The 27,224-nt window shown below is 42.9% G+C and overlaps 2 protein-coding genes and 1 long non-coding RNA gene across 5 annotated transcripts in view; 1 reads left to right on the forward strand and 2 right to left on the reverse strand.

The window, feature by feature from the left end:
- Positions 1 to 1,082: 1,082 nt before the first annotated feature.
- LOC146972457 (uncharacterized) lies at positions 1,083 to 8,817 on the reverse strand. Of its 2 annotated transcripts, XR_015037879.1 has the most exons (4): positions 7,174 to 8,817; positions 2,592 to 2,828; positions 2,171 to 2,466; positions 1,083 to 1,269 (listed from the first exon to the last, which is right to left on the reverse strand). It is a non-coding gene; the product is annotated as an uncharacterized LOC146972457 (long non-coding RNA). The 2 variants fall into 2 exon arrangements; XR_015037878.1 differs by having other exon boundaries at positions 2,171 to 2,828.
- Positions 8,818 to 11,429: 2,612 nt separating this feature from the next.
- Positions 11,430 to 16,765, reverse strand: LOC146972458 (prostaglandin reductase-3-like). Its single transcript, XM_085802690.1, has 2 exons — positions 16,152 to 16,765; positions 11,430 to 13,800 (listed from the first exon to the last, which is right to left on the reverse strand). The coding sequence occupies exons 1-2, from the start codon at positions 16,433 to 16,435 to the stop codon at positions 12,867 to 12,869; spliced, it is 1,218 nt and encodes a 405-aa protein (XP_085658816.1). The 5' UTR covers positions 16,436 to 16,765; the 3' UTR covers positions 11,430 to 12,866.
- The window catches only part of LOC146972459 (teashirt homolog 1-like), a 37,106-nt gene continuing 25,451 nt past the window's right edge, over positions 15,570 to 27,224 (forward strand). Inside the window, exons 1-2 of one of the 2 annotated variants that reach the window (XM_085802684.1) lie at positions 15,570 to 15,933; positions 18,179 to 18,767. In XM_085802684.1, coding sequence (XP_085658810.1) covers positions 18,728 to 18,767 — 40 coding nt within the window. In that variant the 5' untranslated portion in view covers positions 15,570 to 15,933; positions 18,179 to 18,727. Of the gene's footprint in view, positions 15,934 to 16,907; positions 17,975 to 18,178; positions 18,768 to 27,224 lie in introns of those variants that run through there. The other variant, XM_085802683.1, reaches the window with a different exon arrangement.

Here is a 27,224-nt window from a genome sequence, read left to right on the forward strand (position 1 = left end):
TGAATTTATATTATTATAAATAATGTACAGAAATATTCACACCATTCTAAAGCTTTGAAATAAGAAATATTTAAAGCCCTTATTTCAGCTTATATCCTGATATAGCTGACAACATCAATTTATGTAAAAATCTTTGTCGTGTTACTCTGACATTTTTGCATGTGGCTTTATTCAAATGAGTGCAACAGGAGAATGAGCTCTGTGTAACTTCGAATCACATGAGCATCAGGCTACAGACCTGAGAATAGTTCAGGAAGAAGGTGCAAGAAATCTGTCTGTTTTCACGTTCTCACATCTGATCCCTTCAGATCTGTTTGAATTAACAAAGTTTAATTCCTCTTTCTACTCACCTTCACAAAGAGCGCCTCTCAACAGTCTTTGGTTGCATGTGAGAGCAAATCTAATTCTGTTATTTCTAAATAGTGTCAAATGAATTCAATTAAGCTGCCATGAAAAAGAATGTTATTTACACCTTATGAGATTACCTGGACTTAATTTCCTGGGGTTTTAAATAATTGACAAACAGCATGTGCGTACTTAACTAAGCCTCATATTATGCGCACAGTTGAACATGTCATCAGTTAATCTTAATGCTTTTTACTCCTACATTTTCTCTCATTTTCTCCTCTTTCCTTCGCTCGGCTGCTCCATAGTTAACACTTATTAAATTAGCAGTCATGCAATGATCAAACAACAACCCTTTTCCGTTGAGCTGACTGAGTGACGGCAGAGGTCTCCTCAGCATCTGGTGAGATGCCTAGTTTGGTACAGATAAGCACAGAAGCTCGGCTAATTATGATATTACAATTCCAGCAAAGCATTTTGCGAAAGCTGTGCAGTTAGAATTGATATTAAGCCTGGTAAGCAAAGACACAATGCTGGATTCAAGATGCCTGGCTTCCCTTGCACCTTCTCAAACTGTCATTTATCCTCTCACCTCTGTGGATTGGGTCTGGAACAGCAGAGGAATGGCGGAGATGGAGAGAACTGAGGGAAGGGGGGGAATGAAGGATTATATAAAGAAGAAGCAGCACTTGATGGTAACTGGTTGAGATTAGCGCCTTAGGGGTACAGCAGTGGCTGTGATTTTGATACTGCGCCCCCAGCTAAACGCTGAAGGCCGCCTTGCCTAGAGGAATCTGCCTTCACCCACAGGCAGTAAAAGATTGTTTTCTTACCAGCATCTCCTCCTCCTCCTCCTCACCCTCCTTCTCCTCCTCCTCCTTCTCCTCCACCCCACAGACACCTGTCATCTCCAATGTCAAAACTCTGCACAGAAAGGAAAAGACAATGCAAAGAATAAACAAAAGAAACATGCTTTTTTAAAGGCACACTCTGCATACAGATCTGTGGGTGAGGCCCGGGCTTCACCTGCAGCAGCATGAGCCAAATGTATTCAAAGTCATGACACACAGGGCTCTGCTGGCTATTAAGGATGAAGTACAATCATAAATCAGTGCTATTATTATTGTTTATTTTTAAGTGGGGGGAATCAATTCAATCAACAAAATATTGATTAATACTGAGTTTTATTTTCATGTCTGAGTCTGACCACAAACATTTCTGAGTCTGAATGTTGCATTTTTTAATAAAACGTAGTTATTATTAGTAGCAAATACAGAGAGGTATCATCTTATTACTTTTATTATTACCAGGCCCAGTGCAACAGTATAGGCATACTGGAGAGAAAAAGTTTTCCCTAATAATAATACTGTGGTAAATAAAGAAGTATTTTTACCATGGAAAATCTGAACTGGACATTAGTTGTGTAATTTCTCAATTTGTATGAGTTATTTCCTTCTGAGGTAATGAAACACTGCTGAGTGTGGTTTTTATTCTGTTTAAAGTGTGTCATAAATTAAGGGTAAAGGTCTTTAGATGTCATTAGTTTATAAAGAACATGGGATGCTCCAATTAGCCTCACAATCTGACTGGATTGCCACTTCATGAAAGAGTGATGTGGCATTAAATCAGAGGTCTTGACCAAGGCTGTTGTGAAATCAAAATAGTTTTTCTGGGGGGGATTTTTACTTTGACTCTTTCTCACTCTAAATATGATGAGATGATTTTTTTTATAAACTGCAAGATCTAATTCATGCTGGCTGAGGAAAAAGGGTTTTTATCAAATCAAGTGTGAACGACCTTTGCCGCCCTGAGCAAACACAGTTACCTGAGCGGTGAGACACTGGGGATCCTGGTGTGAAGTGGCCCTTGTCGTCCATGTAGTTAAGCAGAAGTATGAGATGACGTGACACTGGCAGCCCTGCCAGGCGGTGTTGTCGCAGCCAATGGGGGGCAGAGGACACAATGGAGAGTAATGGCTGCTACACGCCGTCAACCTCGCAGAGATAAAAAAACACGCCGCCACGTTTTCATCTGTCCTGTTTTTCTCTATTTTAATTCCTTCTGTTTGTTTGTTTGTTTGTCGACCTTGCCATGTCAGCTGACCTTCCTCCATTCAGGACCCTGAAGAGAGAGGGGAAGGGAGAAAAAAAACAAAAAAAACAATGTGCAGGACGCTGACATCTCTGTACAGAGAAGGAACAAACAGCACATACAAAATGCCCCCCACTCCCCTCAGACAAATTTACTCAAAAATATGTGTGTCTTGAACGTCCGAGCTGTCCGGCTCTCGGCCACCATTGCCAAGGAAGTGTCATGGTGTCGTGACAACTTCAGCGACTGTGGTGCGATGGGTGACCCTCGGCCGGCAGAGGGGGGGCATTGAATCCCCCACCCACCCTGGATCCTGACAGATGTCATATACCTCCTCCATGGGCACCTTCTGTTTCCTGTTCACCTTTCTCCATCCTGCAGCGTTAGGGCTCCTGTCTCCACGTCGTCAAAGCACACACACATACACACACACAGACAAACACACACACACATACAGGGAGAGAGATAGACAGAGAAGGAGAGATGTAAACTTGACCGATATGGGTTTTTAAACACCGATATTTTCAGAATGACAGCGCTGACAGTGTTTAGACTGTTGTTTAGTATATGAGTCTCAATGTAATTCTCATTTCCTGCTTCCACTGACTCTATTCGTTTTATTTAGTAAATACCGTCTGCTTAACATAAAAGGCAAATGTGCATCCACGTGCTCCCTGGCATTCATATATTGCTTTCTCAGAGGACGATTCCTGTTATTTACCAAAGGCTTTTCTCTGAGAACAGTTGGTATTTGAGTCTTAGCACACCCCACTCAAAACCTGTTTGCACAGATTTCCCCCATCATCCTTCAGACCATAGTTTGACAGAAACACTTCAACAAAATGAGATTCTGCCTCGTTACATTGTCTTATACTGTTACATCAAAAGTGTCACCAGCCCACTCCACGAATAACAAGTCTAACAAACCAAAAAGCCTTGTGATATTAGATTTCCATAAACCTTCTGCTGGCTGCCTTCTCGCAGGGATTGTGTATCATCCACTCAAAATGCTCCCCTAGATGGAAATGTGCAGACTAAATCTGATCATGGCGCTAGATAATGTTCACTTCTCACTCCTGAAACACAGACTTGGGTAGGAAACGGAGGGGATCCTGTGACTGACCCATCAATCATGCTGACGTTGCGCTCGAGTGATGGATATTCTAATTTCCCTTTTATATACAGGTGCACAGGATGGATGGATGACGATTAATGGACGGGCAAGGCTGTTTCCACAAAACAAAGAAAGACGCAGCGCTGCCTGCGGCGTCACGATGGAGGGCAGGGAGCCACATTTTCCCTGTGTTTTGAAGACGATAGCTCACATTTGGGACCTGTTCCCCTGTAAACACGCGAAGACAAAATATACATCCCGAGGTGACAAAGGTGTTGCTAACACAACAATTGTCTTCCACTCTACAGGGACCTACAACAGGTTCTGCAGTCACTTCTGTGACAGCCCTCGACACCCTCACCTCACCTCATTTTCACACAACCTGTTTCTCGCATTCTGTCATTGCTATCACCTCCGTAATTATTCCGTAACTTTCACCCACCCTCAGACTGCTTAGACCATAATTTATTTAAAAACATCATCCTCCTCAGGCCAACTCTTCTGACGCGGCGTGCTTAACTGTCAAACTCTTCAAAGTCGGAGTTGTGCCAAACATCCTTTTGATGAAATCTTCTGACATATCAGTGCTTCAGGCTTGTATCTCTGAAGATGTCTCTATCCTTTCTTTTCAAGCACAACTTTTTTTTCTCTCTTTATGTTAGGCTTTTAAGCAAACACCTCTTTCATTTTGGACCTTCCGTTTAACCCTTTTCTTACACTGCATACACCGTGCAGGAGCTTTTAAGGTTTTTTAACTATGCGAAAGGGCCAAAGTCATGAAGGTAAACAAACCAGGGGAAGTGGGAAAATATGAGTTTTGAAAATTGAGTGTTCACATAAATTTTCTACATATTTTCATCAGGACGTATAAAGGAGGAGGCCTAAACTGATGTGTTTTGTACTGTGAAAGGAAAATATTCAGCTTGAACATCTGATTCACTCAGACTATTCTGCACTGACTCCGCTCATATTAGACCTTTATGTTGGACTTCAGTTATTTAACCAGTGATTTCAGTTTTTTTTTTTTTTTTTTTTTTGCTTTGCGGCTTATATTGAACATTCATTCATAAACCATCCTGCTCTGGAGACTTTTCCTTAGACTTAACAATCCAGCCTGAGATCTCTTTTCTACCTCTGTCCTTCTCCCTCTCTCTCTATCTCACTTTATCTCTTGCTCTCCATCCCTCCCTCCCTGTCTGAAGCTGTCCTCCCAGCCATCTGTCATGTGATGTTTATGGGCCCTTTTGCTTTTGTGTCCTGATGACCACTGTCACAGAGAGCTACCCATTACCGATGCGGCCTGATGAACGATGTTACCCAGACGCATTGCTGACACCCCTGTGTCCTTGGCCGCAGAGACGATGCCTCGCTAGCCAGCTCAGGCCAGTAAAGGATGAGGACGGGCGGGGGACCTAGGGGAGCTGGACTGAGGACCTGTCCGTCATCCCCCCGACAGGATACTCATACCCCCCCCCACACCCCCCTGCCCCCCACCTACTCCCACCTTCGTCTTCCCTCTCCTTTTTATCCAGTCAATGGAAATATGGGGCTGGTCAGCATGGCGATGGCAATGATGTTGTCATTAATCCTGAGGTGGTGAATAGTGCCCTTGCCTTTCACCTGAATATATATCTACATCTGAACAGACACAGTGAGGGACCCTCACTCCCCTCCAGGGCCACAGAAGGTGCCCTAAAGGGTTAATGTAGGTAGAAAGAGATGATGAATGCAGCTGAATGTGATTTTATCTGTCAAATAGACATTTTACTGCTTGTTTTGATCTTTTATTCAGGACGTTTTTCAGATAGAACATCAAGCTAGAATAAAGTTTTATTATTATGTATTATGGTAAATAAAAGCTGATAATATGATATTTGAAGCAGATATTGAGCTGAAGTAGTTAGAGTTGGTCAAATATTGTAAAGATACTGTAGATGGACACAGTTGGATCTAAATGCCTGGATGTATAAATATGTTGATTTACAGATTTAAAGATACCTACAGTTTAAAGTCAGGATACATTCGACTCAACAGTGGAGGTTTGTCACAGTCTGGGGTACATGTTACCAATGTTGCAACAGAATTTCAGTGATACTTCACATTTGTAGCAACGGCCTGTCTCAAACTGAAGTAAACAAGATGCAAATACTGTTGAAACATGTTGTTGTACAGTATGTAACCTGGACAAGTGGTTTCAACACAAGGGCTGACACTCTGCTGCCAAAACTCTTGGGACAAAACAAAAAACTTATTTACATGGAGCTACATTTTCCCCAGAGGATTCATCCGATCATATACAGTATCATGGTTTTCTGTGTTCTTGCTCAATTTACTTTCAATTATTCTGAATTTTTTTGATGGACTTGTTTGAATCATTTTAAATAGAAGATTATTTCACCTTTCCAGGCATTTCATTTGAGATATGACACATCCCTCTTTGGTGGAACTAGCTCAGAGAAGTGGCCACAAGAAGACACTGCTTTATATTCAAAGCCCATGAGCTACAAAGGTCCTCAACGTCTAAAAACATTTCAATTTTCAGACAGATTTTCCCCAGTTTTAACCTAAACCTTTGTTGGTTTGTTAGTGACTTTGTTGGACATGGATCTTACTAAACCTTCAGCACAGTTACCGGATTATAAAGGTCAACCATTTGGGACAGAGACTGGTTGGATAATGTGAAACAAAACAGGTGATTGGAACAAAGGAAAACAGAAAAGATAATCCTCTCACAATAGTGAGAACATAATGTGAACAATCTGCTGGACAAAATAAAAATCTCATTTATTCACTGAGGCCCTCTCTCCTTTTGTGTAACCCTCCCTCCCTCTCTTTCTCTCTCCCTCCCTCCTCCTCTCTCTCTCTCTATGAACATCTTTACTGGCCGGTGAAGCCGCTGATGAATTCTTAAGCAGATCAACTGATAATTGTATTTCATAACTGTCAGTTGTGCGAAGGCTGCCAGTGTGCCCAGGAGCTATTTGTGTCTCAGTATGTCCTCCACACACCTTCCTCCTCCCCTCAACCCACCCACCACCACCCCCACTCTGTCCAACCCCCCAATCACCAGGGATGTGCTTACTGTCTCCGGCCCCGAATTACTCAATCAGGAGGACACATTTACAGATGACACTTTTATTACAATTAATCAGGGGAACTTGATTAAGAAAGTTATTCCACCCCTTCATTGAGACTTACACAAGTGGTGCTGCTGCATATTGTAATTTATGTCCCACTGAGCTCTTGCGCCGCTGATAGACAGAAAAACCGACAGATTGCCAGCCATACTGAGACAGATGTCGACGTTTGTGCGTGCGTGCATGTGTGTGTGCGCAAGGGTGGGTATGTGCGCGCAGACAACCCCCCAAGCACATCGACGTATTGAGAAACACATGCACAGCCACAAACAAACACATTCCCCTATCATTCTGTCATGCACAACTCAAGTTTCGCAAAGAGTTTAATAAATGACTTTAATTGGCTGTAGAAATGTTCTTGCTAAAGGAGGCTTGAATATTCCATTCCCCTTTCTTCTTGTCTCTTTCTTTCACTCTCTCTCTATTTAACACACACACATACACACACACACACACACACACTCCTGAATGAAGCCATCTCTTTACCTTTACTCACAGTTCCTGGGTCTGCTGTGGCTAATTAGTTGAGTGGGGTTTTAGGTTTGGTAATTAGGCGGAGGTAGGAGTGACGGGGGCTCGGGGAGTTGGGGAGTTGAGGGGGTCTGACTGACTTGCAGAGAAAGAAACTGGACTGTCTGGATTCTGGCAGCACCAAGCAGCCAGCCAGTGTCCCTCAGGCGCCTGGAGGTAGACTACCATCCCACACTATGAGGGTGATGTCTTTGTTATGTGCCACATGTTCCAGCACTGGGAAACTGTGGAAAAAAAGAGGGTTTAGTGAAAGAAAAAGAGAGAGACACCTTTGAGAATTTCACTAACCTGAATGTCGAGGTGCAACAATGGAAACCAGCACTGTGCTGTTGTCTTGAATTGAAATTTGAGATGGATTACCACAAAAAAAGTTGTGATTTCTTTTATCAGCCATGTAAGGGTGAAAAGAAGAATTCAGAATTTTATAGAATCTTGTTTTAAACAAAATGAATGGAGCATTTGCTGAGAAGAGGCCACTGTGGCCATGAGTGACAATTACAGTATGAAGGTAAATTAAGCTAAATGAATAAAACAGTAGGAAAACTGCATCAGTCATAAGGTAAGCAAACAGACCATGCAACGTCTATGCAAAGTTAGACAGTAGTACTTATCTTTGGCTTGCTAACATTAGCTAACTTTAGCCACCAGAATACTAGACCAAGGCTGCAGGAGCACAACTCCTGATTGTGTTGAATTGAACAAAAGTATGTTTAAATTTTTCTTTGTTCAACTTTTCATTTACAAAAAAATCTGTGGCTTCTCTGAAGACAAAAATCAGCACATTCACCTTTTTTCCACGTGAAATTCCCTTTTTAATGCAACTGCTTTGATAGCGCCTGTTATAATCTATCCGTAGTGTTCGAATCATCCATGTTTACATCAGGTTAAACAGGATAAACTTAGCTTACCCTCCATCACTTCCACATAGACATAACTACTTAAATTTAAGTGGTGTTAATTACCCTCTCTCAGGAGCAGTACTACAGTAATTATTGACTAAAATTAGAGTGACGCTTCCCAAAATTAAGGAATAATTCGTCAGTTTTACCGTTACACAAAAAATCTGTGCAGGTTTCTCGAGAAGTCCTTCTCTACCTTTAATGTCTTGTTTATGCTCCACAGTTCCAGGTTGCTTCAATTCGTTGCCAGTTAGCAGCTTCCGTCTGCAACACAATCCAATTAAATAAAGAGTGTTGTCTCTCCAGGTTCCTGTGTTCTCTAATTGGGGCTGTGACTGCTCACTAATCAGTGGAAGTACAGGTAGGCCCTGGAGGACACCAAGACGAGGCCTCTCCTGTTAATTGAAGAGATGCTAAACCTGGCCTCGTCCTCGCCGTGAAACATGGATGCACACAGCACTCAAGCATGCTAAATTCATCTAAACATCAAGGTGCATCGCCACCTCTCTCACCTTTTGGCTGGCATGTAAGAGCTTGCTTTTGCATCTTTAACACCTGAGCAAACAATTGTGTTAACAGAGGTTAATGCAATAATTTTACGATCCATGTTTGTTTTGTTATAAACTCAGTACGTTGCAAATTGGTCATATCTCTGCAGTGGAGCAAAGTACCCAAGAATGTTTACTCAAGTACTGTACTTAAGGACCAGGGGCGTCACTAGGTTTTAAAGACAGGGGGGGCTTAGCCCCCAGTAGATGCACAGGATGTGAGCAAATGTAGTGCGCAAGCACGAACTTTTACAATGGCCCAGAAAAAACACAATATTTAGAATTTAGAGTACATTTAGAGTATTGAATCATGGGCTAGTTGAATCTAAGAATTCAACTACTTTTGAATTTTACTGTGTAAAAGTAGATGCTAAAAAAAGTGAACCTGAGTAATTTTTCAGGTGTTTGACTATCATGGATATGTCCAGGTGGACTGGAAAACTAATTATATTTCACTAGTAGCCTGTGTCATAATGGTTATACACTCCATCCAAATACAGCTGTTTTTGGCTCATTTTGATTTCACCCAGACCTCCTCACATTTTCAAATAAGACCAGACAACAGAAATGAAGTGCGACTCCAACTGGAGCAGATATTTATGGTAAAGAGTGCACATTTCACCCTAGAAACCCCTTCATCTTCTACACAACCAGGACCTCCACAAGAAATTTCAGATTTTTTTTTTTTCTGAGCTGAAATAGACATTGGGGGGTGGTTTAAATGACTGACCCTGAGAATCATTTTAATTTGAATATTCTGCTTTTATTAGTAGTTTTATTTGGACTAGGTTTAAAAATATATATATTACCTAGCCTATATTGTTATCATGCTGTTTTTATATATTCCTGTGTCTTACCTGATCTTCTGCATCTTCAGGGCATGTCTCAGTCTGGCCTCTCCCTACAGCATTTCTCTCCCTGTCTGTCTGAGCTGCCTGCAGTGTCACCAGATATCATTAGTATTTTAAATTGATCCATTAAATAATCTGTTTTTACTGCTAAATGTTATTTTCCTTAACACAGCCAAGCTATAAAGTACCAGATGAATGTTACAGTAACACATTACACACATACACAGCACACACACACACACACACACACACACACACACACACACACACACACACACACACACACACACACACACACACACACGGCGCATGAGACAGACAGAGAGAGAGAGAGAGAGAGAGAGAGAGAGAGAGGAACACACACATGATGACAGGAGTGTTCAGGATCCCCGTTTAAAAGTTTTCCCCTCCAGAATCTAGCCGAACTTTGGAGCATTATTTAGCCCGTTTTCTGACAAGCTATCATGCCATGGTTGGTACCAACAGAAGCCTAGCGTCTCCTGGTTTCATATAATATCTGTATCTTCACTCTAGCTTCAAAACTGATCCGTTTACAACGCGATTAATATTTCACATGAATTCAAATTTTATCGCGGTCATTTTGACAACACTGCTATTTAGAGATGTATAGCTTACTGTCTGATGCCTGCTGGTCCTCTTTTAGCTATTGGTGGACTGACTCTCTCCCTCTGTTGACCTCAGAGCTCCTGCAGCCCGTCGTCGGAGGCTCGGAGCTCGGAGCGGAGCTTCAAACAAGCCGCCGCTACATGGGCGCAACCAACTGACAGCTGGGAAGGGGGTGGTCACACACTCAACAAACTAATTAAATTAAACAAATCAGAAATAACGAGACAAATGCGGTGACAGCTGGGGTTCTTAAAAGGAGAATATATGTCACATATATAAAAAAAGTCACATAATAAAAGAACACCAAATTATTTGGGGGGGCTTAAGAATATTTTAGGGGGGCTTCAGCCCCCCTAAAATAGGCCTAATGACGCCACTGTTAAGGACTATTTCGTGGCACTTCAGGCTACTTTATACTTCCACTCCACAGTATAACAGAGAGAGATATTGTGCTTTCTACTGCACTACATTTATTTCCCATGTTTGAATTAAGATTATGTTTGTGCTCAACAGATAGGCTAGTACAACTATCATTGACAACAACACAATACTAAATTAAACCAGTGGTTTCTTACATTTTAAACTTCTGACATCTTACATAAATCAGTGTGTAGTCATCCAATGTCTCACCAAAAGCTAACAATTAGTGAAAAGTCCCAAAACTTAAAATATATCTGTGAATCAGAACTGTCTTTTCTTCCTTCCTGTCCCATAAATCATCTGATGACTCCTCAGATAAAACTGTATAAAAAGTAAGTTACAACTACCTCCACGTCCAGCAGCTACAACTGTGACATGCTGCGTACACATTGATGCATCAGTATTAATCATTTAAGGATCTAATTAGTATGAATACATCAGCCACTGGGACCAAACAGCTAGTTTAACTTGCACTACTTTCTGTTGCTGATACTTCAATCCTTAGGATTTTTTGTGGAATGCTTTTACTTGTAATGTAGTACTTTCACATTGCTGTACCCAAGTTTATGATGTGAATACTTCTTCAACTACTGAATCTATGCTTCAATTTTAGCTTTCAAACAAACCTGCTTCAACTGCAAATTGGCATCTACAGCCAGGAACGTTCAATTGCATGGACAAATGTTAGTAAAATTGATTAAAATAATTATTGCATAATGTACATATTTAATAAATTAGAGGGAAAAGTAACTAAAATAGATGGGCAGCCGGGAACAAACTGAACATCCAGAGATATTTCTGTCAGTATTAACTGAAAAAAGCTGTTTAAATTTCCATATTTTGTGGCCAATAATCACAACTTCTACTTGGCAAAGATAAATTTCCACTTTATGCAAATTTAATGGACAATAAAGTTTTATCTTATCTTATCTTGGATGATTAACAAAGGAAATTGTGTTATTAAAAGATATTAAAACTCTGAAAAAAAGATGAAAAATGGCCACTGTCTATGTTGAAGACTTTGAGTGCTGCTCTGACTTCCTCCACTGTGGATTATTCAAAATGGCCTTGGCCCGGTGTGTTTCTGATTTCCTGCACCGTCTGGTGAAGGTAGCAGCTTTGCATGCTGGGGTCACACCTGTAACGTATTTCACACTGGGTTATATTTTGAGTGGCCACCTGGATGAGGAAATAACATGTTCACAGTGCATGAAGACTACATCCCTCCCTGCCAGGTAGGAACAGGTGTTTGTTTTAGCCAACATTCACTACATTAATACACCATGGACTGCTTCAATATATCATGTCTGTTCTTACTTTTTTAGGGAATGGGCTTACTTAAACTTTTCACCTATTTCAATCACTTATCTTCAAGGTCCCATCTTCTGTCTGATAACAATAGTCTTTGTGGTAAATGTACAAATCCTCTCCCATGTGACTAAACTTCCTAAAGGTATGTTGCACGGATTTGTTCCACAGTTCGAAAACTAAATTAAATACAAGAAATGGAAATCGAAAAAAAATGTCAAAGGGCATTCCACAATGCATTCACTATGAGTGATTTTTTTTTTTACACACAGCGAGGGAAAGTAATGGCATTTTCTAGTCCAACTGCTGGTTAGCTGGACTAATTTTTTTTTATTATGTGCAGCTTCAGGGTATGTGAATGAAAAGATTGATTGTGTGAATGCAGTTTTTGTCAGCCACAAACAGGCAATGAAATACCAAGCACACCTGGAGCAGCATTCACTTTTGACAGGCACATACCAGTGTAAGCCCCTATTAGAAAAACAATGAGGTCTATCATAAAACATTTATGGTAGATAAAGTGCCGGAGAGTGCTAAAAGCAAGCACATTATGGCAGCAGGTCTAAAATTATTTCAGAGGTGGACTTGTACATGAGGGTGGGCACACAAGACTCGGCAATGCTGCAAAGAGTTTCTCTAGATAAAATGATAAAGGTCAATGTTTCTGAGCTTTTATCTGAATATTAGTGCAATCAATGCATAGATATTAGGTTTTTCACATTCTGATTTACATCAAATTCACTCTTGCAAAATAGGAATGACTGAATCCTGACATATGTTATTGCACAGTCTCCAAAGTAAGATAATAAGGCTGCTAATTCTATTTATTCATGAAAGCATTATGTAGCTTTCTCTTTAATGTCACATCAATCATCTTACAAAAATAAAGAAGCTTATCTCTCTTGAAAATTATTAAAGCTATAATGGCACAGTTTTTCATTTTAAACTTAACAATCATTTTCCGTTTTTCATTAGTGCATCAACAATCTGTGACATCACAGCTTACTATTAGTACCAACAGAGGGTGGTGCCACCTCCACCACCACTTTCCCCAGGTTTTTCCCGGCATACATGTAGTCCACCGCCCGGAAGACTGAATCCAAACCTACAAACCTCCCCCCCTCTGCCACATCCCCACAATCCACCTCACACACTAGCTTCCCTTTGGCAAACATCTGCATCATGCTACCCAGGGCCTCTTTGTAGTCACTGAAGAAGTGGGGCAGGAAGAAACCACGCATGCTGGCCGACTTCTGAAGCAGCTTGACCGGTAGAGTTCCTCCTCTAAAGGGTGGGATCCCTGATGCAGACTGGTACCCGGAGATGAAGCCAATCACTATCAGCCGGCCCTTATTGGCCAAACTGTTCACTGCCAGCTCTAAAACGTTGCCTCCAACTGACTCATACACCACGTCTATGCCTTGCGGGTACTCTTTCCTGAGAGTCTTGGCCAGGTCTTCTGTGGTGTAGTTGATGGGCCTGTCACAGCCGAGGGATTTAAGGAAGCCGGCCTTCTCGTTGGACGAACAGGTCCCGATGACGTGGCAACCGGCCTGTTTGGCAAACTGCACTGCAAACTGTCCAGTCCCTCCAGCGGCCGCCGTGACAAGGACCGTCTCACCTTTGGCCAGGTCGCCCAGACGTTTCAAGGCGATGTAGGCCGTGGCACCGCTGACCAGCAGGGTGAGGAACTCTGGCTTCACCACGGGGACGGGAACACTCTCTTTGGCCGGCACCACCGTGTACTCGGCAAACGCACCACTGCTGAAATAGGCCACGGTGTCCCCGACGGTGAAACGGGAGCTGGCGCTAAGGCCGAGGCCGACAACCTCACCAATGCCCTCAAAACCAACATCGAAGGGAGGCTTCAGCGAGGGGTCGTAACGGCCCGCAGAGTAATTAATATCAGAGGCGTTGATTCCCACAAAACTGGAAACAAACAGAAAAGAACAATAGTTGTAGATTAAAAGAACAAAAATGAAACTGTTGCATGATGAAGCTATGATGAAAATGTATAGAAAACATTCACAATGGCATACAAGAGCTTTAGTTCGGTCATTAGTGTAAGCACATCTTTCTTGAGTTCCTGTCTGAAGGTCAAGACTTCAGCTTCCTTCTCGAGACACGTCTGCACAGGGCATAAACACCCTGGTTTGTTTTGGCAATGATTCCCTTTTCTCTTGAAGAGAACAGTCCTGCTCTGACAGGGAAAGGCTTGTATCACAAAACACATTGCATGATGTCATGATTCATTGTCTTCAGAGACACCCACAACAAAATGCACTTTTAAAAAAATCTTAGATAGTTGCTTCTTGCCTCAACATGAAGACGGCTGTTTTCATCTTACTTCGGTAACATGTTGGAAACAAATATGTGAGAAAGGAATGTATAAATAAATCATTTACTGTCTTTTAGAGCAGCACGCACGCTGTGCCTCATTACTGTGCATGTCACACATGTACGCTGAGCTCGTAGATAATGCTTCTGTGGTTTATAGATGGGTCCCGATGATACAACAAAATACCTTGATTTGAGCACTTTACATCTATGGAATCAGCTCCCTCACAGAGAAAGACTAAGTTATCATCAAAGGTACAACTGTTTCACAGTACATACCCAAGAATACTCAACTCTTTATGTTTAAACATATTAAAATAAGATATCTGCACCAGCAAAGTCACAATCTGCTCAAACATAATATTGTAAAAAACTTTGAAACTGATACACTCACCAGAATGTTTTTCAATGTGAATAATGGCAAACTTTAAAACCCACTACTTGTTACAGTGACATAATATATGTTATCGATAAGAATGTGATGATAAGTACTACAGTTTAAAAAAGTGAGAGTCACATATATACCAATTTATTGTTTTGTCTAATATGAAAAATAATAAAAAGAGAATATACATCATACGATCTGACACCACCTGTCTTTAATGCACCAAGTCACGTATCTGTCTACATGAATGTATGCTGGAGTCAAAAGTGGACACATGGATCAAACGTCCACTCAGGGATCTTGTTCTTTAACATTTCCCTGTACATTAAAAACATCAACTCTTTCCTAAAACAAAACAAAACAAAAAAATAATAAAGACAACAGTCTCCTTTCTTTGTTGTGAGTTAATCTGCTGCTCCCATTGCATTTAACATCCTTTTTTTCAATTATCAATTTCTCACTCTTGGTTTTCTCATTTAACACTTTCATATTTATCCATCAAGATTGAAGAGTGCTTCTCAGTTTGCACCACAATTCAACCAACACACATATTTATTGTCCCTGTTAGTTAAAACATCCACTCAGATCTCAGATGACTGTGATACCTCACACACGCACACACATGTAACAACACAAGCTCACACAACGGTCAAAGGTCTTAGTTCACAAGCAACTGATTACTATCTTACAAGGCAATAAGTCACTGCCACAGCCTTCTATGTTTTACACTCCCCCTGATGGAAAACTACAGTTTATTGGATAACACTATAAACCCTGAGGTGCATTTGAGTGAGGATAATTTAGCCTCTCATGCAATATTAGATCAGGCATACAGTCAGTTATAAGAAATAATAATACACCTTTTCCACTATGAATTACAAAATATTGAATTCTGTGCTTTTTATGAATTTCCATCATGGTCTTTTAGACTGTGTGAAGCGTCAAAAATGTGTGTGTGTTGACTTCAGGTGGGTTTACTCCACGCGTGAATACACTGCTGTGCTCTGCTGCTGTAAATGAGAGAAATGATGCTGCAATTCCCGCGCCATGTAACACTGCATCTCCTTCTCCATCTCTTGATGCCAGTCTGAGCCCCCCCATGACTTTCTGTTTGCAGGTTTGTGACGTAGAGAGAGAGACAGGAGGACAGAGAGAGAGAGAGGGAGAGAGAGAGGGTGAGGGAGAGGGAGAGAGAGAGAGAGAGATTCCGAGATGGATTGATAGACAAATGCAGAGAGGGCGGAACTTGGAATTACAGTACAGCGCTTATTCCTCACGTATTTTGCCATCTTGTGATGATGATGATGATGATCGCAGGTGCTGGACAAGGGTAGATCGAGGTAAGCGCAGCCCTTTTTACAACTTCTCAACAATATAGTGATAGATCGACATGAAATAACGAGCCACAAATAGACCCAGATCACGCTGTGGGTCATCTATTGCTATTCTGACCGCGCGCTCACACACACACACACACAAAACCTTGACACACACTCTCTCGCTCTCTCTATCTCTCTCTCTCTCTTTCTGTGTCCACGTTTCAAAAACAACAACTTACCGATTCCTGACGAGCAAGTCCGCGTCCCCGGGTGTCGGAACCGCAGCGGTTTGCACAGAAACCGCCTCTCTGAAATTAGGACTAAGCTGGGTTACGACCAGCTTTTTCATAGTGCTCGGTATGGAGGATCCTTTAAAATCCATGAAGTGCGCCGAGTAGGACATGTCTATGATGAAGCGCCGCGCGACCGGATGAACTCCTGAAAGTGCGTCGGTGCCCCTGCGCCCCCGACCGACCACCGACACCGCTCTGCTGCCGCTCCTCGCTAGCAGGAGGCTGGACATGGCCACGAAATGTGACAAAGTTCACGGACAACTTGACGTGCGTCAGCGGCAGTGGCAGTAGTAGTAAAGCCCCGCTGCCGTTAGCCTGCGCTATAGGCTCTCCCTCTGCACAGGCAACACATGCACAGCGTGCAGCAGGCCAGGCCGGGCCGGGTAGAACCGGGGCCAGACGAGCTTGTAAACAAAAATAAAGCCCGCTGTTCTCTGCTGCGTGGCTCTCGGATACTTACGCAAAAAAAAAATCCGCACGCACGGAATCGAGTATTTGGGATTAAAAACGTTTGCACCGCTGCAGCCTTGTAAGTAGCACAGCAGCGCCCCAGACTTGTCGTCGGAGTCCCTCCCCTTCCCGGACACAACACTCACTTCCTAGTAAGGTGAAACAAATCAATCCCCATCTCCTAACACATCCTCAGCCCTTCTTTTCCCTCTCTTCCTCCCACGAAAACAACATCAGCCCCCGCTGAACCTTTCAAGCGTCTACAAACACAAAACACAATCATGTCGCGGGTTGCGTAAATGCGCTTCCGTTTAATTCGCGTGGTTTATTTGCAGAGCAGAGCGCTCCATAGCCGCGTGAGCTCCATGCTCTGCTTGTACACCTGTAACCACAATGTGTGCGTGCGTGCGTGCGTGCGCGTGTGTGTGAGTGAGAGAGTCTTAGCTATCTGTGAAAGTGTGTTGTTTGCATCGCAGTCCGCCTTTGCACGTTTTCGTGTGGCAGTGTGTGTATGTGTGTGTCTCTCTCTCCTCCGCTGTCATCTTGACTGTCGTTTTCTGGAAGCATCTGGTTTGTTGAAAATGTTCCGCTATCGGTACAACACACCGGACCCTCGCTGCTGAACCCTCGTCCCACCCCCAGTGGGAGTCAGAGCCCGAACTCGTGCTCTCTGCTCTGTCACTGCCTCGCTATTGTGTGCCGAAGATGACATGCAAGTTGTGTAAAACCTCGTGAGAGATACTTGTTGTGGTTTGCAATACATGTTCGTCTAAGTTTGGTTTTAGTTCATGCCCCGATAAGTTCCGAAACAATCTTTCCCTTTGTCGGAGGTTTGGTTTTTTTTTTCAAGCAAAGGGAGAAGGAGAGAGAGAGAGGGAGAGAGAGAGGGGGGAAAAACAAGACAATTAAAAAGATTGACAGGTAGGCTCCTCTGTCAGGGGTGACGCTTGTGGAGAGGGGAGGAGTAAAAATGTAGCAGGAAAAGCCACTCGATGCGTCTGTCTATCAGTTGAGACTGTCTGAAACAGCTTCTGGATCCACCGCGTTTCCATTTTTTCTTTTTTGGGAGACCTCGGATCAGTCCCTGGAGTTTTCCTCCCTCTTTGCTGTTTTCAAGAGACAAATATTTTAGTCCATGTCGATCTGATCTGTTGTTGGCGAAGCTTGGATGCGCCTGCGTCTTGTTTGTGTTCCCTCTCAAGTGATATCCTCTCCACCGCATCAACCACCCCTCCAAAAAAAAAAAAAAAAAAAAAACCCGACTCTGTCCAAGATGCGATGAGATGAGCGGTGGAAATCATTTCCACGAGTCTTAAAACGTAAGTACGAGAGAACGCCTGCTCGTCCCATTTATGTTTTTTTTTCAATGGGAGAGAAGGAGGGAAGGAGGGGAGGGAGGAAAAAGTCTCCGCCGGACTGGTGAGGCTGGATCCGGGCTGAGGTGGCGTGGTGGTGACGGGACTGACATTAACCCATCTAATGCCTGTCTATCTATTTTCCCCTCTCCCCTTTCTCTCTTTCAGGTCTGAGGCAGCAGAGGAGGAAACACAAGGATACATTACTTCTCAGAGCTGTGCGCTGCGATCACACGGGACTTATTTGTTTGGTTACTGGCAGAGTTTATTTATTTTTTAGTTTTGGTGTGCGTAAAAGACGCAGCAAACTATCGTCCCCCTCCAAACAGCACCGGAGATTAGGGGGGTTTTTCCAGGGGGAGTGAACTGAAAACTTGGGTTTCAAGGTGTTCGCTCGCTGCTTATTTTTTTTATTTTTTATTTTTTTTAACCCTGCCATAAGCGAGATGAAGGAAGATGATCTTTGATGGACATGACGGTGTCAGGAGCTGGCCGAATCCCTTCGTAATTTTTCAGCGTGTTCTCTCTGAAGCCGATCCAGCTATTAAGCCCCCAAAAGAGCAGCCAGTTTGAAAAGAAGACTTGACATTTTCTGCCCGAGATCAACCACCTCCCCACCTACCCCTGCCCCGAAAAACGGGATGATTTTTCAAAACTGATAGACTTGATTTGTTTGTAATTCCTGCATGAGAAGCACCGTGGAACGTGACGGTCACTATGCCGAGGAGAAAGCAGCAAGAGCCGCGGCGATCAGCAGGTATAACCCGCCCCTTCATTACGACCATTTCACATCCCAGTAGCCAACTAGTTTTTATTCACATGTGCCATATGAAATAATATCTTCCTCCACACCACATTCTTTAGTTGTGCTGCATGCTGACATTTATTTTACTTCTCTGCTTAAATTTGTTGTGTTACTATATTAACACAGCGCGTAACTCACCTCCAGACCCACACTTTGTGTTTTAAAACGTCTCTAATTGCGCATATGACGCACAAATCTGCGCAATGCCACTTTTTTAAATAATTTCTTTTAAATCCTCCTTTGCCAGGAAAGTTCTCTTAAGAATGGTGAGATAAACTAAATGGTATGTTATGGGGGATAAAAGGGAGCTTTTGAGGTTCAAGAGTGAGTAATGATGAATAATTGACTGGGAAAGAAGGGGGAGAAAACTGGTGAGAGCCGGTTTTTTCCCTTCTTTCTATTTTATTAGAGGATTGCCATCCTTGATTTGATGCGTGATTGATCGCCTGTCATGTGGCAGTCTTTGATCTATTCATCCCTGATAAACATCAATAAATCCCTCCATGAAGACAGGCATGCCTCTGGTAGGTTTAACCACTCAAACACACAACCCTCCTGTTGTCTCAGCCAGGCACTGGAGAGCAAATAAAGTTGTGTATTATGGTGTAGAATCATCTCATTTTATTTTCTGCGAATCTACTAACAGCACATGAAAGGAGTGTGTGTGTGTGTGTGTTGAAGAGACCACATATAAAAAAAAACTCTTTTTTTAATCAGATGTTTGAGTCCCTTCCTGCCTTTTTTCTCCTCTGTGATAAATGTTGATTTTTTTTTTTACGCGTTCCCATCCAAATTCAACCCACATTCACTGTAAGAATCAGTCCAGTAAAGAAATCAATATCCACTGCTGGAGGGGAGTATAATATTTGCAATGTGACCAACTGATAAAACCAGGTGTTGGCAGAGGACCGACAAGGTTGACTTCTAGTGGTTTGGATTTGGACTCCCCCTTTTTCCTCTCGTCTCCCTGCAGCCTTTAAACAAATGTAAATGAGTGACAGGGGTTTCTACCTCTGTGCTAATGAGGCCGAGCCTTTGAAGTTAGGCATTAACAACTGGAGTGAACAAAAGACAGTTACAGAATTTTAAAGAGATTTTGAAATATGAGGTGCAAAGCGGGTCGAACAGGAGGGCCAGCCGACGAAGACTTTGAACTCAGCAGGTTTTATCATTTTAAGCAGGGAGCTGGTGATGATGGTGGTGGTGGTGGTGGTGATGAGGATGAGGAGGAGGATGAGAAGGAGTGTAGGATGGGGAACATTCAACCGGTGCTCATCGTTGACTTCTTCGCTCCCTCTCACTTGGCTTTCTAGAAAAGCAGTTCTCACATGATTTCCTGGCCCACAAGGATTCAGATTTTAGATATCGAGCTTCACAGTACTTCTGAGTGTGTGTGTGTGTGTGTGTGTTACGGCTAAAGCTTTGATGAAATGTCCCTCTGGAAGAGGTCAGCAGAGTGACTCCTGTTAGGTTTCTGCATGTAGATGGAGCCATGAAAACATGACATCGCTGTGACCCCTCCCCTCCCCTCTCTCACCACACACACTTTCTCTCTCTCTCTCTCTCTCTCTCTCTCTCTTTCTCTCTGTCTCTCTCTCTCTCTCTCACACACACACACATAATATACAATTGATCCATCACACTGTCCGCTGAGTGCCATGCGCATCATGGGTTGTAATGGTCAATCGCAGCTTGGCAGATGGGATGTTTTCCATTCTTCCATGAACATGAAGAGATAACGCCCTCCACTCTACATTCCCAACAGCAACAAATAACACACAAGAACACACGCGAACACATACTCGTATACAATCACACACACTGAGGGTAGCCTGATGCTCCACTGGGAGCTGGTACTGACCTGTAGCTTCCTCTCTGTGTTGCTGCTCAGAGAGGAAATTGCTCATGGTGGGACGGAGCAGGGAAATCAGAAGAGAAATCAGAAGTCAGACAATTAAAACAGCAGCAGATCTGTCTGGACTGCATGGCTTCCTTTCATTTCTCACCTTGTATCTCTTTTAGGAGAATATTATTAGTTATGCTATGTTTTATTTTTGTCTTTTAAGGCCAAATCCTGCATACAATTATCCCACAACACCAGAAATAGTGAAAGACCTAATTGTCCTAATTCTTTGAGTTAAACAGTCAGTTGTGGAAATTTTACAGTTTCTTTTCCTTATGTTCTTCATTTATACTTTTTAAGGATATGCACTGAATTTTAGTCTAGGGTAAAAAATTTAAAATTACATAGTTTTTTTTTCATTCATTTGAGTTTTTTTAAAAAGTACATTACACTTCCTACGCCGACAAAATTCATTTCAAAATATTGTTTCATTTTTCAAACAAAACTTTGCATACATTTCCTCAGTATTATTTATTTTGAAGGTGTGTGTGTGTGTGTGTGTTTGTGTGTGTAAAATAGCCAACATTTGAGATACTATTTCCCATAGTTTCCCCAACAAATGCAGCGCTAATTACACTTAATGGAAATTCACATGTAGGAATTCAAAAGCCAAGATGAAACGAAACTTTGAAAAAACACACCCTGCATCGGCATGTGTGTGTGTGAATATGTATCTACAGTATATTTTTCTTTGTGCACAGATTTATGCTCCTGTGTGTGTTATTACACTTGTAGCCTCAGCTCATCATAAAACGACTCCATTTAAAGGTGATGAGGACAGGAGGGAAGGCAGCTACCATTAACAGGCAGAATGGAGTGACGCCGTCTTTCATCCGAGGAAGGGCTTAGATAGTCTTACAGGAGGAAGACGAGGAAGAAGGGCAGATAAGATACTCACTGTTATTTTTGTGGAGCACGATAGTTAATTATAAAGAAAGACTGTGTGTGTGTGTGTGTGTGTGTGTGTGTGTGTGTGTCTGTGTGTCTGTGTGTCTGTGTGTGCGTCTAGGGTGGGGGTAAGGTTGCTTCCCGTTGGCTTCATTAGAGAGAGCCCTAATTATCTGTGGAGCTGATGGATTTGTGACAGGCCCTAACGATTAATGCTGACAAATTCAGTAAGGTGTCAAGTCCGCAGCTGCCTTGATGTAATCAAGTTGATATTATACAGTCCCCATAGCCCCTAGTGCAGCACCAACTCAATTTGCCTGTGCAGGTGACAAATGGACTTTGCTACCTGACTAATCACGTCAGGAGACAATGCCAGTTAATGACCTCGGTAAGCCCCCCCCCCCCCCTCCCCTCCACCCCACCATCACCACCACCACTCTTATAACCTTGTAATAAGCAAGCCGGACCAGCTACAGCACATCGTAACCTTTACCTCTGCTCTCTTCTTATTTGCCATCATGTCCTTCCTTTGTTTTTTTTCCTTTACTGCTCAATTTTCGAGTCAAAGTAGCGAGTGCAAGTAAGTTTCCCCCCTCATGTTTTCAGCTGGAATGTGAGGGTGGAGATTTTTTTTTTTTTTTTTTGAACTGTTTGAAGAGATTTATTTATTTTTATATTAATGACACTGCTCAGGCCTCGCTCTAACCGCTTGATATATCAGCACTCCAAAGTAATCCCAGGAACCATTTTTAAAACCTAGACGTTCTGTTGAAGTTTTTACACTTTTGCATGTGTTACCGTTCTGCTCCTAAATCACAGCCACATCATAACACGGTCTCCATGCACTTTGGCTGAACGTCCTCCCAACTCAGAGCTGTTAGCCGCCTCGCTGAAGGCCTCCAGTTTATTCCGAGCAGGAGAATCACAGTGCCCAGGGATTAATGATTTTGCATGCCCGGGGTAGCTAAGATTACACAGCGACCTTTGTGCTCTTACTTGGCGATACTGTTATGTGATATTCTCCCCTCGAAATAATCAGCATGCTGAGATTTATGTCCCCCCCCCTCCACTCCTCTGTCTGCACCAACGTCCTGACGAACACAGCAGTGTGCGGCCACTAGGTGTGTGTTTTAGTTCATGTTTTTATTTGTTTTTGTACACGGATTTGAATAACACCCTGCTTCCTGAGAATTAGAGCTAGTCTTGTTTTGATGAAAAAGTTGATTTTCAAGCAAAGGAACTAGTGTCTTTGGCCTGAAAGTTGGAGCGGATTATAACTTCCGATGGCTTAAAGGCTCCACAGCTTCTGAGAAATGAGAAGTTTATGTTAGAATTTGATGAAAAAAGTGTGCGTGTCTGTTTGTCTGTCTCTGTGTGTGTGTGTTAGAAAGAAAGAGGGGGAGAAAGACAGAGGTGAAGAGTGTGAGCGTATGTATGTGTGTGTGTGTGTGTGTGTGTGTGTGTGTGTGTGTGTGCTTGTAGCTTAACGCTGACCGGTGTTAGTTTTCCTGGAATGAATAACTTGAACGAGTGTACCGGTAACCACGCCATGTTAGTCATCCTCTTTAGCAGGGCCTGCTTTCAGATCCCTTCTCCGTCCCCCGGCAGGAGCATGAAAACAACCTCCAACAGCAGCTCCGGTGCCACATATTTCTTACTCTCTTGACTGTCATATCTGGTCACTATTCCCAATCAAAAGGGGGGATATCAGACAGAGCAGGAACACATATTGATCCACAGCAGCCTGTTTTACCCCCTCTGCACCCCTCCTCCCTTCAGTTGTGTTGTATGCTTCCTTGCCATTCTCTTTGGCAAGTGTGTGTATATGTGTTTGGACTTAGCCAGAGGTTACGCTAATTGGAGCGGCGGTGTCGTTAGCAGGTGGCATCGATCAACCCTGTCGATCGGCACTTTTGCTCCTGCGCCACCCTCTGAAAGTAATAGTTAAATTTACATCCGGGATTTGAGCCAGTCAAAGGTCAGTCATGCTCAGCTTGCTCTTCTAATGCTCCGAGTCACCACAAGTGCTCCTGTGTGTGTGTATGCATCTGTGTGTGTGTGTGGTATTAGTTTCCCTAGTTACAGTACATGCATTAGTTACGTTTATTACCCTTGCAAAATGTCATTCATTTGCATAAGCATAGTGCACAAAAACATTCGTTACATTCTCATCAACAAAACGCTCTCGAAGATCAGCATGAAACGTTTGCATTCTAGTATTGATTATCGGTGAATAACTATAATCAAATGGAAGGTATTAGTAAGGTTTAAGCAGCATGTGTGAAGCTTTCCCTGTTCCAGCAGATAAGGATATATTTCACACCACAGCATTAATGCCCGTCCTTGTCTCTTTCTCGTTCTTTCTCTCTGATTCTTTCCGGGGCATTCTCAACAAAAGCTGCCCTGAGGGCACACTGCTACCATCACTAGCTGTGTGTTGCCCTCACTGCACTTTAAACACACACACACACATTGTCAACCATAAACACAGACAGTCAGACTGACAGACAGACAGACACACACATACACACACACACACACCTACACCTAATGCTTAAGTGCAGCCAGCATGTCTCTGTGGGAGGTCATAATGGAGGTGGCTTAGTATGATGGGAAATCATATCATTAAAGCAGCCAGATGTGCTTTGTTGCCTGCCTTGCAGCACATAAAAACAGCAGCAAGTCATGGGATCCAAAAAAGAAAAAAATCTAAGTCTGAGAAAATCAAGTCTGAAACAGATAGAAAGCAGCCCTCTGGGACTGGGCTGACAAGCAGTCTTACTCCTGACTGCCATAGAAAAACAATTTCCCCCCAAATAAAGAATTTTTGTTCTCATTTTTCAATGTTGCAGCAGCATAACAAACTCGTTTTTTTTTTAACTTTCGTGAAATTCAGATTGGACTCAAAGCTTTGATAAACAGCGTGCTTTTGCTGTTATCGGCCCTGTGTTAAGTGTGCTTAATTACTATGTAATATTTGTGTTGTGCTGAGTAATTACATTTTGTTAAGGCTCCACAGTGGGGATGTAAGGCTTAAGAGCTCATTAATGAAAATTTGTTGATATGTTGTGTTTTCAGTTTTTTTTTTTTCCCTGGCACGTAATTTGAGACATGAGGAAGATAAGAGGGGAAGCGTTCAAGAGAAGTAGTCGTGCAAAATTTAAGGCCAAAAATTGACATCTCAAATTTTCTTAAGTAAAGTATTACATTTGCCGAGGGTAAATTTGCTCTCTTGATCAGCGCCGTGCCTCCTCGAGAGGGTATGGGAAAGTCTGCTAGAGCCAAATTTAACATGTTACTTCTATCAATAAAAGATGAGCAATTACAGAATATTTTGTCTAATAAGTATTTGAATTCCTTGGCGCTGGAGAAAGAAAAAAAAAAACATGTAGCTTACCCACTCATTACATCAGTTAGCAGGGGGAGTGAGAGGCAGCTCTTTGATGCCAACAAACAAACAAGACAAACGAGATGGGCCCACTACAGAAGAGCAAAAGCCCTATCCAGGGACACCCAACCCCTGCACACTCCTCCCTCTCCTCCATCACTTCTTCTTCTTCTATGCCTCTCCACCTCTCTCTCTCTCTCTCTCTTCGTCTCTTCCACATACCTCTCATCTCTTCTCTCTCGTTTCTCGGCACTCCCTCTCCTTTTATTTCTTGCTTTTTTCCCCTCACCAGCATGTTTCTCATCTCACATCCCCCTCTCTTCTGGATAAATACTCATTTTTTTGCCACTCAAAAGCAAAGAGAAAAAAGACAGAAGTGCTGGTGATAGGGGAGGGGAGGGGGATGGGGTGGAGTGAATGAAAAACGGGGATGACAAAAAATGTTTTTTAAACTGCGCTCCCTTTTTTTGTCGCCTGTTGGTTGTACCTCATCAGACAAAGTTAGGTAGAGATCGTCGGAGAAATGAAAAGCTGAAAGGGAAACAAATGAGGGAAGCAATGAAAGAGTTTAACTGTGCATTCTTGATATTTTTTTGAAGCTATTTTTTCAAGAAATACCGAGTCATTTCAACACGGTTTGAATGTGTTCAGCGATGTAATGAAATAGGTCTGTTTTGGCGTTATTTGTACTGTCATTCCAATAACTGAATAGAATCGAGAGAGATGGGAAGATGATGGCAGTGGGCGCCAGTGTTTAGCCCCAACACCAGCATCAAAGAAGGAGGTTGCTATAGTGGGTGCGTGTCTATGGGGGCGGATGGATAGAAAGGGGAGGGGTTGGTGGGCTGGAATCAGTGTGGGAGGGGGGCAGCTTTTAGGACGGGTATTAGAGCTGACAGATGAACGGGACGATGGACAAATTCTCCCGCAACAGCTGTGACTGCCGCCATTATCCTGACAGGTGTCAATTAAGAATTACTGCCCGGCCGGCCGAATGCCCCTCCCGACTCACACACACGTCCCCTGCGTCTCTACAACCCCCCCCTCCCCACCTCGCCCCAATCCCACCTCCCACACCCCCTTGTCCAGCTGTCGGCGTGTGAGAGAAATAACACTTTACCCTTGTCAGTGTTGTCACAGGCCCTGCAGTCCTGCTTCTCTTCCCCCCTTTGAAACTGCAGCCAGCGGCAGACACCTGCTGATCAATAGCTCAGCGTATTAGTGATCATGGGGATGTGTCTGTAGGTGGACGTTTCGTGGGTGGTGTGGAGGGGCGGCATGTCCAGTTTTGTCCATTTTATTGCAGTACAAACTACCAGGGGCCAACTCTGCTCTCAGGTTACCGAACATCACCCGAAAGATGCAGTGACATCAGCATCTAAAACTGTTGATTTACGAGACCCCGCCATGACTCTGGTGCACAGACTTACATCAGGCTGCAGTGTGTTGTGTTGTGTTGTGTGCTACAGGTGGAAAAAGCCCCTTAATTACAACTACGATCTGTGTGTGTGTTGTTGGATGCATCCATACACAGTGCGTGGTCGTGGTGTGTTTGCTTTCTCCAAAGCAGTAGCTGCAGACTAATCTAGATGTTGGTTCCCTTCATCCTCCCTCACTCGCCCCGTTGGCTTAATACAGGGCCCATTTTATTCCACATTGTAAAGTGAGGAGGTCAATGAGTGAGAAAATGAACAGTTGCCATTGCATCTCTCAAAGTCTCTCTTCCAGTAAACCCGCTGGCTTTTTGGGTCGACCGTCGTCGGGCTTCTGGCTTTACAAAAGTGGGGAATTTATGCGGTGTGTGTGTTCTCCATTTGCCATATTTTCCCAATTTTTAGGGGTTTAAATCACTGCAGTGGCATGCACTTTAATTTCCCTTTAATTGTTACACTGTAATAGAAAACATTATGTATATGAGACTGTTTGGCCAAAGTGTTGACAGCGTGTGTGCGCGCGTGCGTGTGAGCAATAAAGACGTGCTTGCCGCCTTGCATACCTCTATTTCTAATTATACACCTTATAGTTTAGCCTCACATGCACGTGTGTCGTATGAATTTTAAAGTTATTATATGCTCATGTGCCACACTGTTGACACTGTGTAGTTATTACTTGGCTTCTGTAATAAATGCAGTTTTCGGTGGCAGCGCAGAATAAACATGAGAAGCTTCAGTCGGTAAGAAGGAGGAAGCAAAAACAGCAACGAGAAAAAGCAACATGAGAGTGAGCGCAG

This window comes from Trachurus japonicus, chromosome 16, assembly GCF_045865225.1.
Source record: "Trachurus japonicus isolate A0001 chromosome 16, Traja_1.0".
Lineage (NCBI taxonomy): Eukaryota > Metazoa > Chordata > Actinopteri > Carangiformes > Carangidae > Trachurus > Trachurus japonicus.